Raw genomic sequence first — 15,867 nt, 5'->3', positions numbered from 1 at the left:
CACATTAATAACAAAGCCCTTTGGTTTCAGATGGAGTTTGTCTCCTTTTAGAAGTTAGCACCATAATAACAAAGCCCTTTGGTTTCAAATGGAGTTTGTCTCCTTTTAGAAGTTAGCACCATAATAACAAAGCCCTTTGGTTTCGAATGGATTTTGTCTCCTTTTAGAAGTCAGCACTGAAATAACAATACCTTTTGGTTTCTTGTGGAGTTTGTCTCCTTTTATAAGTTAGCACCTAAGTAACAATATCATTTGGTTTCAAATGGAGTTTGTCTCCTGTTAGAAGTTAGCACCATAATAACAAAGCCCTTTGGTTTTGAATGGATTTTGTCTCCTTTTAGAAGTCAGCACTGAAATAACAATACCTTTTGGTTTCTTGTGGAGTTTTTCTCCTTTTATAAGTAAGCACCTAAGTAACAATATCATTTGGTTTCAAATGGAGTTTTTCTCCTTTTAGAAGTTAGCACCATAATAACAAAGCCCTTTGGTTTTGAATGGATTTTGTCTCCTTTTAGAAGTCAGCACTGAAATAACAATACCTTTTGGTTTCATGTGGAGTTTTTCTCCTTTTATAAGTTAGCACCTAAGTAATAATATCATTTGGTTTCAAATGGAGTTTGTCTCCTTTTAGAAGTTAGCACCATGATAACAAGCAAGAAGCATTTTGTTGATACAATACAAAGTTGAGCACTGATGTGGTTGACTGTTCTAATTTCAGGTGATCCGGCAACTGCAAATCTTGCCTTGGACAGCAGATGAAGTGGAACAAAAGGTCAGCAGCTTCAGGTACTACACAGATGAGGTGAGTTTCCACACACACATGCATGCATACACACACACACACACACACACACACACACACACACACACACAAGATAAATTAATTAGAATTAAACATATTTCCATATAATACAGACCTTTCACCTGGATAAAAACATTAACTTAATAACAGTATTACATTACCTGATACTGCTTTCCTTTTCCATTATGCTAAATTCCCAGTTGAAGCTAAATATTTCCTCCTCTATTTAGTAACTGGAGGCCCAGATCTTGACACTTTGACTCATCCTTATAGGCCCAGTGTAGCCCTAAGGGTCTTGGTTCACAATCTATTTAACCTGTTGGTGGAGGGTCTAGGAGATACCTACAGGGAGAAACAGCACAGTGCCCATTTTACACAACATCTTCTCGTATGATTGATCTGCCAAGACCAGTTTTCTAGCAAATTTACCATCGCTCAGACTAAGAGGCAATCTACTTAAAAAGTTTACAATGGGAAATGGAGAATCACCTGTGATTGGTGCAGTAGGAAGTGTGTTGATTTCTGTAATTGGTGCAGTAGGAAGTACATTGATTTCTGTAATTGGTGCAGTAGGAAGTGTGTTGATTTCTGTAATTGGTGCAGTAGGAAGTGTGTTGATTTCTGTAATTGGTGCAGTAGGAAGTGTGTCGATTTCAGTAATTGGTGCAGTCGGAAGTGTGTTGATTTCTGTAATTGGTGCAGTAGGAAGTATGTTGATTTCTGTAATTGGTGCAGTAGGAAGTGTATTGATCCAAGCTGTCCTACTTAAATTGCAGTAACAGACATTTTTTCTTCTTTTTCAAAAAGGGAGAATGTTCTATGCTTACCACTGAGGACTATAGAGTTGCCCTTTCTAACAACTCTAAGTTCTTTAAGAGTTCACCACTGGTTCTGATACTAAACTTTTCTTGTCTCATCAGGTATTTTGAACTCCAGAGAACACTTTAGCACTCATGAATACCTTGATGGAACTTTTTGTATATTATTTGGTTGCTGTCAAAACCCTCATTGTGAACTCTTGAGTGAAGCTTACTTCCAAGACAGAACCTTACCCTTAATACAGTTTTCCTGTCATCCTTAGTTTCAGCAAGGAGGACTGAAAGCAATGTCTTTTCAGTGAAAAAGGATTGTTAGTAGTTCAGTTGTAATAGTGATTTAGTTTCCTTTTTTTGCAGCCCATGTTTCTGGGTAAAAATCAGTTACATTCAGTAGTTCCTGTTCTGATTGAGATTCCCAGATTCAGTGCTCTGTGCTTGGCAATGATCAGGATAGGATGTTTTGCCTAGTTAGGCCATTAACATTTCATTTTGTTCCTCTAAACAGGGTAGGAAATGATAGAATCATCTCTTTCCTCCTCTCAAGGCCTCTTCTTTATACTTCGGTAGATTGAACTGTCAAAACAGCTTATCAGTCTCTCCTTACCAGTTGGGATCATTCTTTTATCAGAATTAAAGCCCATGAGGTTGGGGCTATTGTTGTATATTATGCCCACTTGAATCACTCTTCTTTTGATGATGACATGCGAGCTATCTTCAGGCGATCAGTCTTAACCTTTTCATATTTTACCTTTGATCTTTGACTCACCCAATCTGAGTCATTTACTAATTGGGTCCAATTGTGACAGCACAAGGTGTGGCTAAGCCATCTAACAGCTTACAGTGGGGAACACTCCTAAAGGGCAAGTGCATTTTTCTTTATATCATTTTTGTTTTTTTAGGTCATCAGCCTACCTCCTAACTACTCAGCAATGCAATAGTAGCAGGTAATGAATTGCTGCTATTAAAATGTAGTTGTTGATAGGGTAAAACAAATTTTATGTATGTAGTGCTTACCTGCCATTGATTCTCTTCTCCCTACACACTGTCATGCCCTGAAGTCTCAAAATCAAAAGAGGAATGTTTGCTTTAATTTAGAAATCAGACTGGGATCATATGGTTGCAAAGCTAGTTTGTAAACCAATAGGTTAATCACATTTACAATGTTTACCAATGCAAACTCTGAACAGTCTCTGACAATCCCTTCATGTATTATTAAATATTCTTTAAAAAAAAAAATCAAAATATTTTTAAGCCCTTATGAAAAAAAATTCCCCCACATTAGCTGTACTACCCCTGGCATCAGCAACAGTGTCTGCACACTTGAAAACATATATAAATGTACAGTGTCACTGAATCTCAGTCTTTATTTTTTCTCTGCAGTTACTTGTATGTAGAAAAGTGCACTTACATATAGTTAACAATTAAAAGTGAGTTTCACAGCAGGGAGGGAGTAAGGAGGTTAGCATTGTATTGTAATTTTTTCTCAATCTGTTCATGCTAGAATCAACAAACATGTTGCATCTCTATTCGTATCATACCCTTGCAACAAAGAAGATTACTGTGACCAACACTTTAGATTTTATTGGCTATGGTTTAGTTTTTACATTTAGTCCATGACTTGACAAAGTTACTAAAGTTTCTTTTTCATAGAGAATGGAAGGTCATGTTTTCTCATGAAAACTAGCAGACAGTGTAACAGTTATTTTCATTTCAAAATGTTGCAGTAAATCTGTTGTATATTTCCCTTAGGTCCGACGGTCTCTACCAGATATCCTGTTGGCAACCATGAATATGTTATACAGTCAGTACAAAAATTCCAAGTAAGTTTATTTTGTGGTTTGCTTGGACTCGAGATTTGAGCCAGACAGTAGAAGTTCTTGCTAATAATAATGATTTTTAGTGTCTTCTTACTCATCAGGTATACTTTCAGTTTAAGTTTGTAATAGTCGGAAAGCTGTTTACATAATTCAGTAATTGCGACATAAATAAAACTTGTCCACAGTATCCATACATGCCAGCCATTATGCTTTTTTGTCACCAAATTTTGTTTTCCGCTAGACTGTATATGGACTATGCTTTTTTACTACATTAAAAAATAGAATAAAAATAAAGCAGTAAAACTTTCTTTTTGTCTTTTTTTATATAATCTCTTTAATTCCATTCATATGAATTTGAAAATATTCTTAAAAAGGTGACTGCTCGGTAAGAATAGCTTAAGAGTACATGCATTACGTACTATTTATAGCATCTGTATATGACCCATTTCCAAGAGAAAGGATGGGTTTCTTTGAAAGTTAACTTTGGCCAACCTATTCAATTTATTGATATGCTAGTTAGTCAGTGAACCAGTCTTTATTTTGAAAGAAAATGGTGCTAGATGTTAAGGTGGCGCTCACCAGATAATATGTACTTTTGAGAGAGTGACGTATGTAAGGTGAAGTAGTTCGCATTTAAAACATGCACAGTGGAGAGAATGTTTGCATATCTCTATGCTACATTAATGTAATGTGGATGATATTTCTTTTGGATATTGTACTTTTGGAAATTTTACACGATTTAAGCACACTGCTAACTAAAATGACTGCTCCCTTGTGTTAAAAAATCAGTCTGAATTAGTCTAAAGTACACTATACATAGCAGCTATTAAAATAGGGAAAATGAATTTTGCCAGACTAGACAATACCAGCTTCTGAAAGTGCAATGAATGAATTACCAAATATATAAAATGTAAAAAAAGTTATCGGCTCTTTTTTATACAACTGACCTCTGAAGTTCAGGAAGTGAAAATGACCAAGTAGAGCTAGCACTTTTTTGAAAGGTACACATTTGAAGTAAGGCCAAGCTGTATACTCTATAACCCATAGTACACCCATCAATCATATACCAAAATAAAGGGAATTAAAGGTTCTTTGCATTATACCTAAGATATACAAGGTCTTTTTTAAATAGCCAGTATAACCAGTGAGGAAAGCCGGGGACATTCTTTTTCTTTAAATTCCTAACCCTATGCAAAATGCGAAACTGTATAGCGCCACCTAAGTGAAATGCTTTATGGTGTGAGTTGTGGATATTATGTGATGGAAAATGTTAGAGCAGATGGATATTTTCAAACTTCAAAACATGTCAGATCAGAAAAAGGGACAAAACAATATTGCTTTACAAACTTTAAAAGAAGAATATGAGAGTAAAGTAATACAGCATTCAGAGAGAGAGCACCTTTCCATGATCATTGCAAAATTGAAAGATTCCAGTTCACAATCCTTCAGAAAAAGTAAATAATTTTTCAGTATATTTTGTTGTTTGTATTCTGGTTCTAATTCATATGGATTTTGCCCTTTGTGACATGAACTTTGACCAACTGCAGAACCAGGTTAGTAGTGATAATGTATCTTCTTTATATGTGCTGTAATTCTGGCATGAAATATATAAATTACACTTTTTATGGTGAAATTATGCTTTTTCACACTTATAATAGCAATAATTACTTTTATTGGGGAGGGGTGTGGCATATATGAATATTTTTCTTTTAAATATTTCATCAGCTATATTTTATCCAAGCCAAAAGTATGTTTATTATACATGTACTTTTAAGAAAAATATTTAATTTTTCAATGGTGAATTGTACAATAATGTCATCAAATTTTAAACTCTTGCTTTAAAATGTGTGCAGCAAAAACTGCCCAGTTTTAGACATACAGGATTTCTATTTTTAATTGATGGCAGACATGGATCATACATTGTAGATGGTGTAAGGAAGAATCCTATTGATTCTGGTGTCTGAAAGGAAAGGTATAGGTGATTGCAATTGAAGAAGAAAAATTTCTCCTAACAGATTACAGTTCTCAGTCATGTACAGACACCCAAGTTTGTGGATGACTTGTATGTTGAGTAAGAAAAAAAACTGTTTGAGCCAGAAAGTCCAAAGTTAAGGTCACTGACTGAAAGAATATAAATGGTTTTTGCATAATAACTTTAGTTCCAGGCCACATACATCAAACAAAATTTGTGGAGGGCATGCACTTAAGACGTGGGACAAGCCTATTGACTTTGGGTCAAAGGATCAGAAAAGGCATTGTCATTCTGGCTCAAAGAATTTTAGCAGAATAACTTTTGTTTACAGTAAATTTCTTAAACTTTGTGCATGACTTGCACTTAGGGTAATGAAAAATCCCCTAGATTCTGATGTCTTGAGGTCAGAAGTCATGGTAAGTGTGATAAGAAATGAATAGTTTCTGCAAAGTAACTTTTGTTCCAGACTGCAAACCTTAACTAAACTACTATAGCCTACATATAGTGCTATTAAATATGGGGCAGATGTATACTATGAAGTACTCTTTCATTTGCCAGGGTCTTTGCTGACAGGCACTTGTCTGACGGAATAATTGATTAGTCTCTGACATTCGGTTATACAGTTTGTACAGTCAATCAGCTGCACACCTGCAACTTACAAAGCATTCCATTTGGTGATATACATCACAAGCAGTGTCTTTTGGTTCAGATTAAATATCTCTTTTCTTCTCTATGCATTTTATAGGAAGAGAAAAGACATTCATGTAACATCAGTGTTTTTACCTGTGTTTCAGAAATACTGCCCCTCAGAGTCCACTTTCTGGAAAGGGTCAGAGAGGAGAAGATGGGGGAAAAGAAACGGTAAGTCTGAGATCTTTGGAAAAAGTACACAATTGGCACAAATAGTTTGACCCATTTAGTGTTGGTATGATACCACCTCTGCACTTTGGTCTCAAAATCAAGCATTGTACACACCAGGGAGCAAGTAACTGAGGTTCCTATGTTTCAAAATCACACATGGTCATAACCCATTCTCTGCTATAACAGTTATTAACCTGACTATTCAGAATCCTAACCAAAGATCATGAAATAATACTCTTATTGAATGAAATAAAGCCTGTTTTCTGTGCAGATTAAGGAAGGAACTGCTGACTGCAACTTGAAGATGGGTCTACTTTCTACATTTTCTGTTGCCTTATATTGGGTCCTATCTATCCATCCTGTGGCCTTGTATTTGGTCATGTTGATCCATCCTGTTGGCTTTCATTTTGTACTGTCCTTCCATTCTGTTGCCCTTTATTTGATCCTTTCCTTCCATCATGTTGCCCTGTATTTGGTCCTGTCCCTTCCATCCTTTTGCCCCAGTATTTGGTCCTGTCCTTCCATCCTGTTGCCCTGTATTTGGTCCTGTCCCTTCCATCCTGTTGCCCCAGTATTTGGTCCTGCCCCTTCCATTCTGTGTCCTTTTTTTTGGTTCTGTCCTTCCATCCTGTTGCTCTGTATTTGGTCCTGTCCCTTCCACCCTTTTGCCCCAGTATTTGGTCCTGTCCTTCCATCCTGTCCTTTTTTGGGTCCTGTCCTTCCATCCTGTTGCCCTGTATTTGGTCCTGTCCCTTCCATCCTGTTGCCCCAGTATTTGGTCCTGCCCCTTCCATTCTGTGTCCTTTCTTTTTTGTTCTGTCCTTCCATCCTGTTGCTCTGTATTTGGTCCTGTCCCTTCCATCCTGTTGCCCTGTATTTGATCCTGTCCCTTCCATCCTGTTGCCCTGTATTTGGTCCTGTCCCTTCCATCCTGTTGCCCCAGTATTTGGTCCTGCCCCTTCCATTTTGTGTCCCTTTTTTTTGGTTCTGTCCTTCAATCATGTTGCCCTGTATTTGATCATGTCCTTCCATCCTGTTGCCCCAGTATTTGGTCCTGTCCTTCCATCCTGTCCTTTTTGGGGTCCTTTCCTTCCGTCATGTTGCCCCATTATTTGGTCCTGTCCTTCCATCCTGTCCTTTCTTTGGTCCTGTCCTTCCATCATGTTGCCCTGTATTTTGTCCTGTCCTTCCATCCTGTTGTCCTGTATTTGGTCCTGTCCCTTCCATCCTTTTGCCCAGTATTTGGTCCTGTCCTTCCATCCTGAGAATATCAACACTCAGTAGAGATAAAACCTAGTATAGCTTCTTATGCATATGTCAGTGATTCAATTTTCACTCCATTACTCAACAGAGATAAAGCCTTGTAAATTCTCCTATGCTATGTCAATGACATGATTTGATTTGCAGGCATTCTCAGCAGTTTTTCAAATTTTTTGCACATTTTTGAATATTAGCAGTGTGAGAATTCTCTTGCAAAAACCTTGCAAAAAAATCATTGCAAGTAGTCAAACAAACTTTTGCTGGAATTTTTTTATTTTTATAAAGATGATCAGTTAGATTTTCAGGTCATTGCATCAGTTTAAAGAAATTATTTTACACATATTTACCTCCTCTTGTTGTAGTCCCGACGAACTTATGTGATTGTCTTTTTTCTTCCATCCCTGATCTGTTAGCATAAGTTTGTTATTGCTACTCTGAAATTACTGGGAAACTTTACAAGCACATTCATGGCAAGATCTGATTGGTCCTAAAGGGGGCGCTCACCAGTTATTTTGTACTTTTGAGAGAGTGACATAAGGTGAAGTTGTTTGCATTTGTAACGTGCACAATAGAGATAATGTTGGTATACCTCTATGCTGCTTTTATGTAATGTGGCTAACATTTCTTTGCATACTGTACTTGTGGAAATTGTACATGATCTAAGCACATGGTATAACAAAATGGATGCTCCCATGTGCTTGACAAATTAACCAGAATTAATCAAAAGTACACTAACTTTAGCAGTTATTAAAATAGGGAAAACGAATTTTGCTGAAGTAGACAATAGCAGCTACTGAAATTGCAATGAACCAATTACAAAATATCTGAAAAGTAAAAAAAAAGTTATCGGCTCTTTTTTCTACAATTTACCACTGAAGTCAGGAAGTGAAAATGACCATGCGGAGCTAGCAGATTTTTTATACGAGTACATCTTAAAAAGAGCCCAAGCTGTATACTCTAGAACCTAAATTACACCCATCAATCATGTATCAAAATAAAGGGAATTCAAATTTCTTTTAACAACACCTAAGATATACAAAGTCTTTATTATATAGCCAGTATAACCAGTGAAGAAATCCTGGGAAATTCTTTTTCCTTAAAATTCTAACCCTATGCAAAATACGAAGCTGTAGAGCGCCACCAAATGAAAATTGTGCTACTTGCCATGCAGTATGGCCACCACAGCAGCCATCTTGAAAATCTTATAGCTACTATTATGTGCTTATTTTTTTCTCTGTTAAACTTACATGTTAGAATCATGCAGTATTTTTCCATAATGCATGGCTTCATAATGCTTACTGTGTATCTAAAAATAGCCTTATATATTAGGAACTACATTTCAAACAAGGTACGCATGTAGTAGACATTTAGATTTGGTTTATTAAATTTCTGGATGAACTAAACAAGCTGTCTCAGCCATTTGAAGGTAGAGATGCTAAAGTTAATGATGCAGAGTTCAGTGAGTTACAAATGAAACTTTCAGTCAAGAAACCAAATAAACATGATATATGCAATGTCCAAAACAGACGTGAGAGACACAGTCTCAAAAACACCATTCTGATCATTTAAAGAGTTATTTAGGAGAAATATTTTAACTTATTGCAAATAGAATGGTTCAGACAATGGCAAGTGTTATAACAAAAACATAGACAAACTTATGGAGGCCAAGGGCTGTGGCATATCTATCAGATACATGCCATTTTATAAGTCAGCCAAATTCTAAATTCAAGAAACAAATGGAACTGAGGGTTTTGGTAGAAATGTAAGAGCCTCAGAGCCAATATGCCAAAATGACAAAGAAACCTTATATCCACTAGCTGTCGCACAGTAGCTGCTTTGCAGATTTCCCCATTTAAGTATTTTAATACAATGTTTTGTATGTAAGCTAGCGATAGAAGCCATACAGCTCATGTACTTAGCCAGGGGTCCTTCCAACATAAAGCATGCAAGTGACACAGCATAAACATGTCTTCTTTAGTTGGTAATAATAATGGCAATAAAAAATATACTTACATTTTTGCATCTTGAATTTCCTCAAAATATACTTAGTTCTACAAAAACAAATTACAGTGGTCTCCCTCTTGAATGGCTCCCCCCTGACCTGTGGACACCACTTCTTACGGCCAAAATCTCTTGGCACTGACAAGTTTGTGTTCAAAAGTACCCCTCAAGAATGGCCACCCCTCTAAATGTGACCAGTGGCCAACATTTTGGTGCAAAAATCTAAAATTTTCCCCTGACAAGCATTAACTTTTATTTTTCAAATGTGTCCAGGACCAATAATTAATTCATTTTGTAAGGTAAGTAATCAGATTATCTCTACCATCAATACCTGTCTCTCAATGTCAGGTTTCAATTTCTGAAAGAAGTGTTGGTTAATGTACACGTAACATTAAGATTAATATTATATCATTGTCTTTAAAAGCCAACATTTACAGGAAATGGGCTCAACAATGTTATGATAGTTTTGGGATTCACACATATGTTGAGTTATTTTCTTTGATGATTACAACCGGACATAATTGTCAAGATCATAACATGGTCAGCATAGGCTAAATATAAATTTGGTGGGTTAACACACACACACAGAAATTAACCTTGAACAAAACAGGGTACCAGACAAAGACCGAAAAATCACATGACAATACATCTATCACTTCCTTTATGAAGAAGGCATTTCAGCTACTCTACAAAAGTTTTGTCTGCATAATAAAATTGCATATAGTTAGCAACATCCGAATAAATCATTACCAAACATTAACATGTCATCACGTAAATGGAGACATATTATATTGGAAGACAGTTGGTAATTCTACTCGACGACATCAGGTGGGGTGGGGAGGGGAGGGAGGCTTGTTGAACAATTTTATGTAGAAAAGACTCAAATAAAACAATTTTATGCGAAAAACTTGAATAAACGTCATAACCAATAAGGAGGTTATTCAGCAGCAGTGGGAAAATGGAGCAAATTGAGTGAGAATTATGTGTGTACCAAGATTTAAGTGACGTTTTTGAATGGTTTTGCAATGTACATGACAACAGTACCCGCTCAAACATCATGCTCACGTCAAGAATAAGAACAATTAATGTATATTCAGTTGAAATAAGTCTATTCTTAAGACAAGAAGAACCTTTTAATAATTAATGAAGATATTTGCTTTTTTACTACATACATTACATATACTTCTGACAAAAATTTAGTCCCCCTCTGGAAAGGCCATCCATCATTCCTGGTGCAGAAGTGGTGGCTGTATAAAAGGGGACCACTCACATGGCCCATGTCATGGGTTCCAAAACTTGATGAACACTGCAAAATAGTACTGTAATTCGGACTACATTTCCGACAGAAATCACATTCTCCTTACTGCACTAAAAATGAACTGAATGAGATATTCCATATATGTTTTGCACATAATGATTCCAAACAGTCAGTGGTGGAACAGAGATATGGTTGATTCAGTGCTCGTCCACTGCTTAAATCACACGTACATCATTTTGAATTGACTCAGCTAATAAATCCAGTCCATCAAAAGCAGAAAAGCCAAATTTTTAATTGGATCAACATATAAACATCCAAATCAGACCAACTGAAAAAGTTGTTTCAATGACCATTCATTCAAAACAAGACTCTAAATTTCATTTTTATGTAGACCAAAACAAGAACTTTTTGAAATTAATGTCAAGTATGCAACAAAGTTCAAAGGTCACTGGGCAGTACTTTGAGCACATTAATATTGTTACTGTGCATTGATGAATCTATGGTTGTGTATTTATTTTTGAATACAGAATAAATTCAGTTACTTGGTTTCTTGTAGTGTATTCTTTTTATTATTAAGCCATAGGTGGAAAAACAAATATTTAGCTTCCCATATCATCATCATGGCATCCAACATGAAAATTTCAGTATCTCTACTCTTCCTGAATGGATGGTTATATCAACATGGGGTTTGCAGACTTTTTATTATAATTAATGGGTCTTAAATAAAAATTGTACCCATTAGACATGCACACATACAGCCAATATGGCTACCACTATGGCCATCCAGAAAATCATATCTCTACTCATCCTCATCATTCTCACCATAGGGTTGTATACACAAAAATTATAACAAGTCTGATTGGTCCTAAATGAAAATGGTTGCCAATATTGTTTTTGCTACTTCTCCAGAATTGATAGTAATAGATGCATGGAGTTAAGACATCTTATTATATCTGGTTGTTCGTAATGGAAGATGATGTTAATCTGACATACAGGATGACCTGCTGGATGGTCATCTTGAAAATCTTGCTATGGTTACTATAGTGTGGTTGAGTTTTCACAAATTCTAATTGCCCCTAAATGACAAGGGCACCCCACAGACACACAATATAGCTAACAGGGTGGTCATCTTGAAAACCTTATTGCTACTCCTGAATGGATAGTCTTATAGAAATGGTGTTTTTAACCAAAAGAGATCATATGTCTAGTTCAACATAAAGAAAATAGTGCTAGTCAGAAACATGTTGATATAAACATAGCAAAAACAGAGTTCTTACCAAATTTGGTATTTTGGAAATTTTCTAGAATATTAGAGATGGTTTTAGTACTTGGCATTTAAAAAGAAGAAATTAACTTTTCTGTGAGACCTTGAAGTTGTTTTAAAGTACTTAACCTTTTTGTGTTTTACTTACTGTGTTAAGTTTATTTAATTCTTCATCTGAACAGGCAAGCATTTCCATCTTATTATCATGGCTGTGTTGCTTCAAATGAATAAAATCTGTGTTTTTCTTTTGCAGTTCTTAAACTATTTGAGAAGTCAAGCTCGAGCAATGATTATGTTTGCTGGAATGTTACCTTATCGGTTGCCAGGGGATACCAATGCCAGACTGGTCCAGATAGAAGTATTAATGAATTGACACCATCACCAGACTGGAACTTAGGCTGGCTTTGTAGTGATACTATTAGGGAACAAGATTTTAATGCCAAGGAACTAGCAAAAGATAGTAAGCTTGAACTGGACAAAATAAAAGAAAATGGAAATTCAGGAAGTGTGATGTTGGTCTTGGAATATAATCGTGCATAATACACTTTTGATACCGAAAGTTTAATGGTGATTTACATTAGTAATCACTGTCTTTCAAAAGACCATGGCAGTATACTTGCAGTTTGCAGAGTAGTTAATTTTGGATAAATTCACCAGCAAATGGTACAAACCTTTGTGCACAATTTTATTGAAAATTAAAATGAATCGTTTTCGAACCAAACTTGATGCTTCATCTTATGTCAAGAAGTCAGCAGCCCTGTGACGAGAATATTAGAACTGTAAATATTCTACATACATTTCAAAACCAACTTCTGTGTAGCTTTTTTGATAGCACTTTTATCTCAGTAAGTGAAGTGATTTTTGACAAGTGATAATGAGTAGGATTGTCTCCATATCGAATGCAAAATTTATAAACGTGAGAAATTTGTGTTACTGTAACAACAATATTCAGATTAATCCAGGAAAATGAACAATAAAATGTACTTGACTTCAAAACAGGCTTCTTCAGTTTATTTATGGCACATTTATTTTCTTGTGGAGGTCAGTTATAAGGCATCTGCCTGATCTGCTGTGTATGTCTAATTATTAGTTTTCCATTTTACCATTCAGAGAAGTTAAAAGCATAAAGCATAAGGTTCAAGATTCAGTTTAGAAAACTAAATGAAAGATGTAATGTCTTTCCTTCACATAATTACTGTATGCCACATAAATTATTTAGATCTAAAATAATCTAAACATTCACACATGATGCAATTTTTCAGAGACCTGTTTTTCTCTCAGTACTTATCACAAATTTAAGATAGAAATCTCCTGGCACACAAATTCATCCCCGTGCTTTTCTGAGTACTCGAGACAAAATTTAAAGTAGAAATCTCATGCAAAGCATAATAATTCCCATGTTCTTCCCAGCTGTTTGCTATTCCTACCCCTGTATCAACATTTTTATTGGTGTTTGGGTGCTATACTACACAGCATTATGAAGACTATAGCATGACAAGTTGGGTAAAGTGCCTTGCCCAAGGTCATAATGCTTTCATGGTGGAAATTTAACTCAATGCCTTTGGGGGTGCTCACCAGTTATTATGTACTTTTGAGAAAGTGATGTATGTATGGTGAAGTTGTTTGCATTTGAAACATGCACAGTGGATAGAATGTTGGCATACCTCAATGCTATTTTGATGTAATGTGGCTGACATTTCTTTGGATATAGTTTTTTCAAAGGTGCGCATCTGGAGTAAGGCCAAGCTTTATACTCTAGACCATATTACACCCATCAATCATACACCAAAATAAAGGGAATTAAAGGTTCTTTGAACAATACCTAAGATATACATGGGTTTTTTTTAAATGGCCAATATACCCAGTGAGGAAAACCAGGAAATTATTTTTCTTTAAAATTCTAACCCTATGCAAAATACGAAACTGTAGAGCATCACCTTATGGTCACAAGTCTACACCTTCATCCGTGAATAAATGCAGTTCCCTCCCTTGGTAGGGCCATGTGGTCAATATATAGAGCATTCTTTGGTTTTGATTCTATTGCTCATGTTAAAATGAACATTTTATCCAGTCTGCTCCAGGTATGGAAAAGTATGTGATTACTTCGTCCCTCTACTATTTCCCTAAGTTTCATCCATGGATGTAGCAATGTAGTCCAGATTTATGACAACTTTTTCCCCAGTATTTATACATGTATATATATAATGCTTCACTTGCTTAATAGTTCAAATACATCTGATCTCATACTTCCTTTCCTCCCTGTACCAACATTTCCCTCAGGCTGGTGGATCCATGAGGTCAAGAAGGACAGTGCTTAATTATTATTATTATTTTCTTCTTCTTCAGTAACGTCTTATCCAGTTCTATGCATATTTTAAGTATATTATCACATTCTTACCCATTGCTTTGTACCACTCTCACTTTGGTATTTTTTCTCCCTTTGATGCAGTCTTTAGGTCAAAATGTTCGTCCTACAGCATAAGACACATCACCTGATATTTTTTTGGGGGGGGGGGAATAATGTGATATGTCTTAACGTTGTAGGACTAGTCAAAATGTATGATATCTTTTTGGTTATTGTTTTTTTAGCTCTATTGGTCAAAAGCCAGAAGAGCTTATGGGAAGGCCTGTTGTCCATCCATTACAACAGATTTGCTATCACGGAGAATTGCCATGTAACTTCACACACTTTCAATCTAAGGTCTACTTGGTCACTTATTAAAACTATGCTGCAAGAACATACACTATTGCTATTACAGTAGTTATCTTGAAAATCTTGTTGCTACTACTTATCTTGAGAACATATCACAATGGAGTCTTCACCAGATAATTTAGACCACTCCAGTGGCCTAGTGGTTCGAGCGTCTGCCTCGGATGCAGGAGGTCGTGGGTTCGATCCCTGGCCGAGTCATACCAAAGACTTACAAAAATGGTACTAACAGCTGCCTCGCTTGGCACTCAGCATTAAGAGGTTAGTGTTAGGACTGGTCGGCCTGGTGTCAGGATAATGTGACTGGGTGGGACATCATACTACATGTCTACGGCATGATGTCCCAGTGCTAGACATCAATGTAAACTGCCACACTGCAGACATCGTAGCGATATGACTGAAAAATTGTTAAAGCTATGTTTTTAAAAAAAATCCACATCACCAGAAAATGTCTTATGTTGCCTAGTTGGTCATTAATAAAAATGCATACCTACCAGCCGTTAGGCTTTTGGCGCAATCATTACGTTATTTATCACTGAATTATATCTTATTCTCACTGGTAAATAGAAAATGATAAAACAATCAAAATAGTGTCATTGCTGTCATCTTCTTAATTCCATTCATCATTTAAATTGGAGAATATTCTAGAAAAGAAGGCACATGGATAAATATGTCATAAATGTAATTTTATTATGTCAAGCTAATATGTCATAAATGTAATTTTATTATGTCAAGCTATGTTGAAACAATATTACACCAATATATAAAACAAACAAGTACACATGGACGGAATGCAAGATGCTTCTTCAAGTTCAGGTATTCAAACTGGGAATAGAAATAAATGATACAAAATAATGAAATATATTGAAAGAGAGAGGAATATTAAAACTCACATATGTAAAAATTGCCAATTATAATTATTTGGACAGTTTATCACTATTTTGATTTTCTCAGATTCTCACCAAAAAAGCACATGATTCCCTTTATAAAATGAAATTCATGACATGTTAAAGTGTTCTGTCAATTTTTTTTTTTTTACATTTGCACAAATATATAAATATTGTCTGCTTAAACTATGCACAAAATACTGAGAATATCAGCAAC

The 15,867-nt window shown here is 35.7% G+C and overlaps 1 protein-coding gene across 2 annotated transcripts in view; it reads left to right on the top strand.

Annotated features, from left to right (window-relative positions):
• Positions 1-13,049, top strand: part of LOC149784366 (nuclear pore complex protein Nup93-like) — a 111,044-nt gene extending 97,995 nt beyond the window's left edge. For both annotated transcript variants that reach the window (XM_089932421.1, XM_089932423.1), the window contains exons 21-24: positions 719-802; positions 3,370-3,440; positions 6,204-6,270; positions 12,307-13,049. In XM_089932421.1, the coding sequence (XP_089788547.1) occupies positions 719-802; positions 3,370-3,440; positions 6,204-6,270; positions 12,307-12,426 (342 nt within the window). In that variant the 3' untranslated portion in view covers positions 12,427-13,049. The remainder of the gene's footprint in view (positions 1-718; positions 803-3,369; positions 3,441-6,203; positions 6,271-12,306) is intronic.
• Positions 13,050-15,867: the final 2,818 nt, after the last annotated feature.

This window comes from Sinohyriopsis cumingii, chromosome 14 (genome assembly GCF_028554795.1).
Source record: "Sinohyriopsis cumingii isolate HCF-2022 chromosome 14, ASM2855479v2, whole genome shotgun sequence".
In the NCBI taxonomy this organism is placed as follows: Eukaryota; Metazoa; Mollusca; class Bivalvia; order Unionida; family Unionidae; genus Sinohyriopsis; species Sinohyriopsis cumingii.
This window is presented reverse-complemented; position numbering and strand designations above follow the sequence as displayed.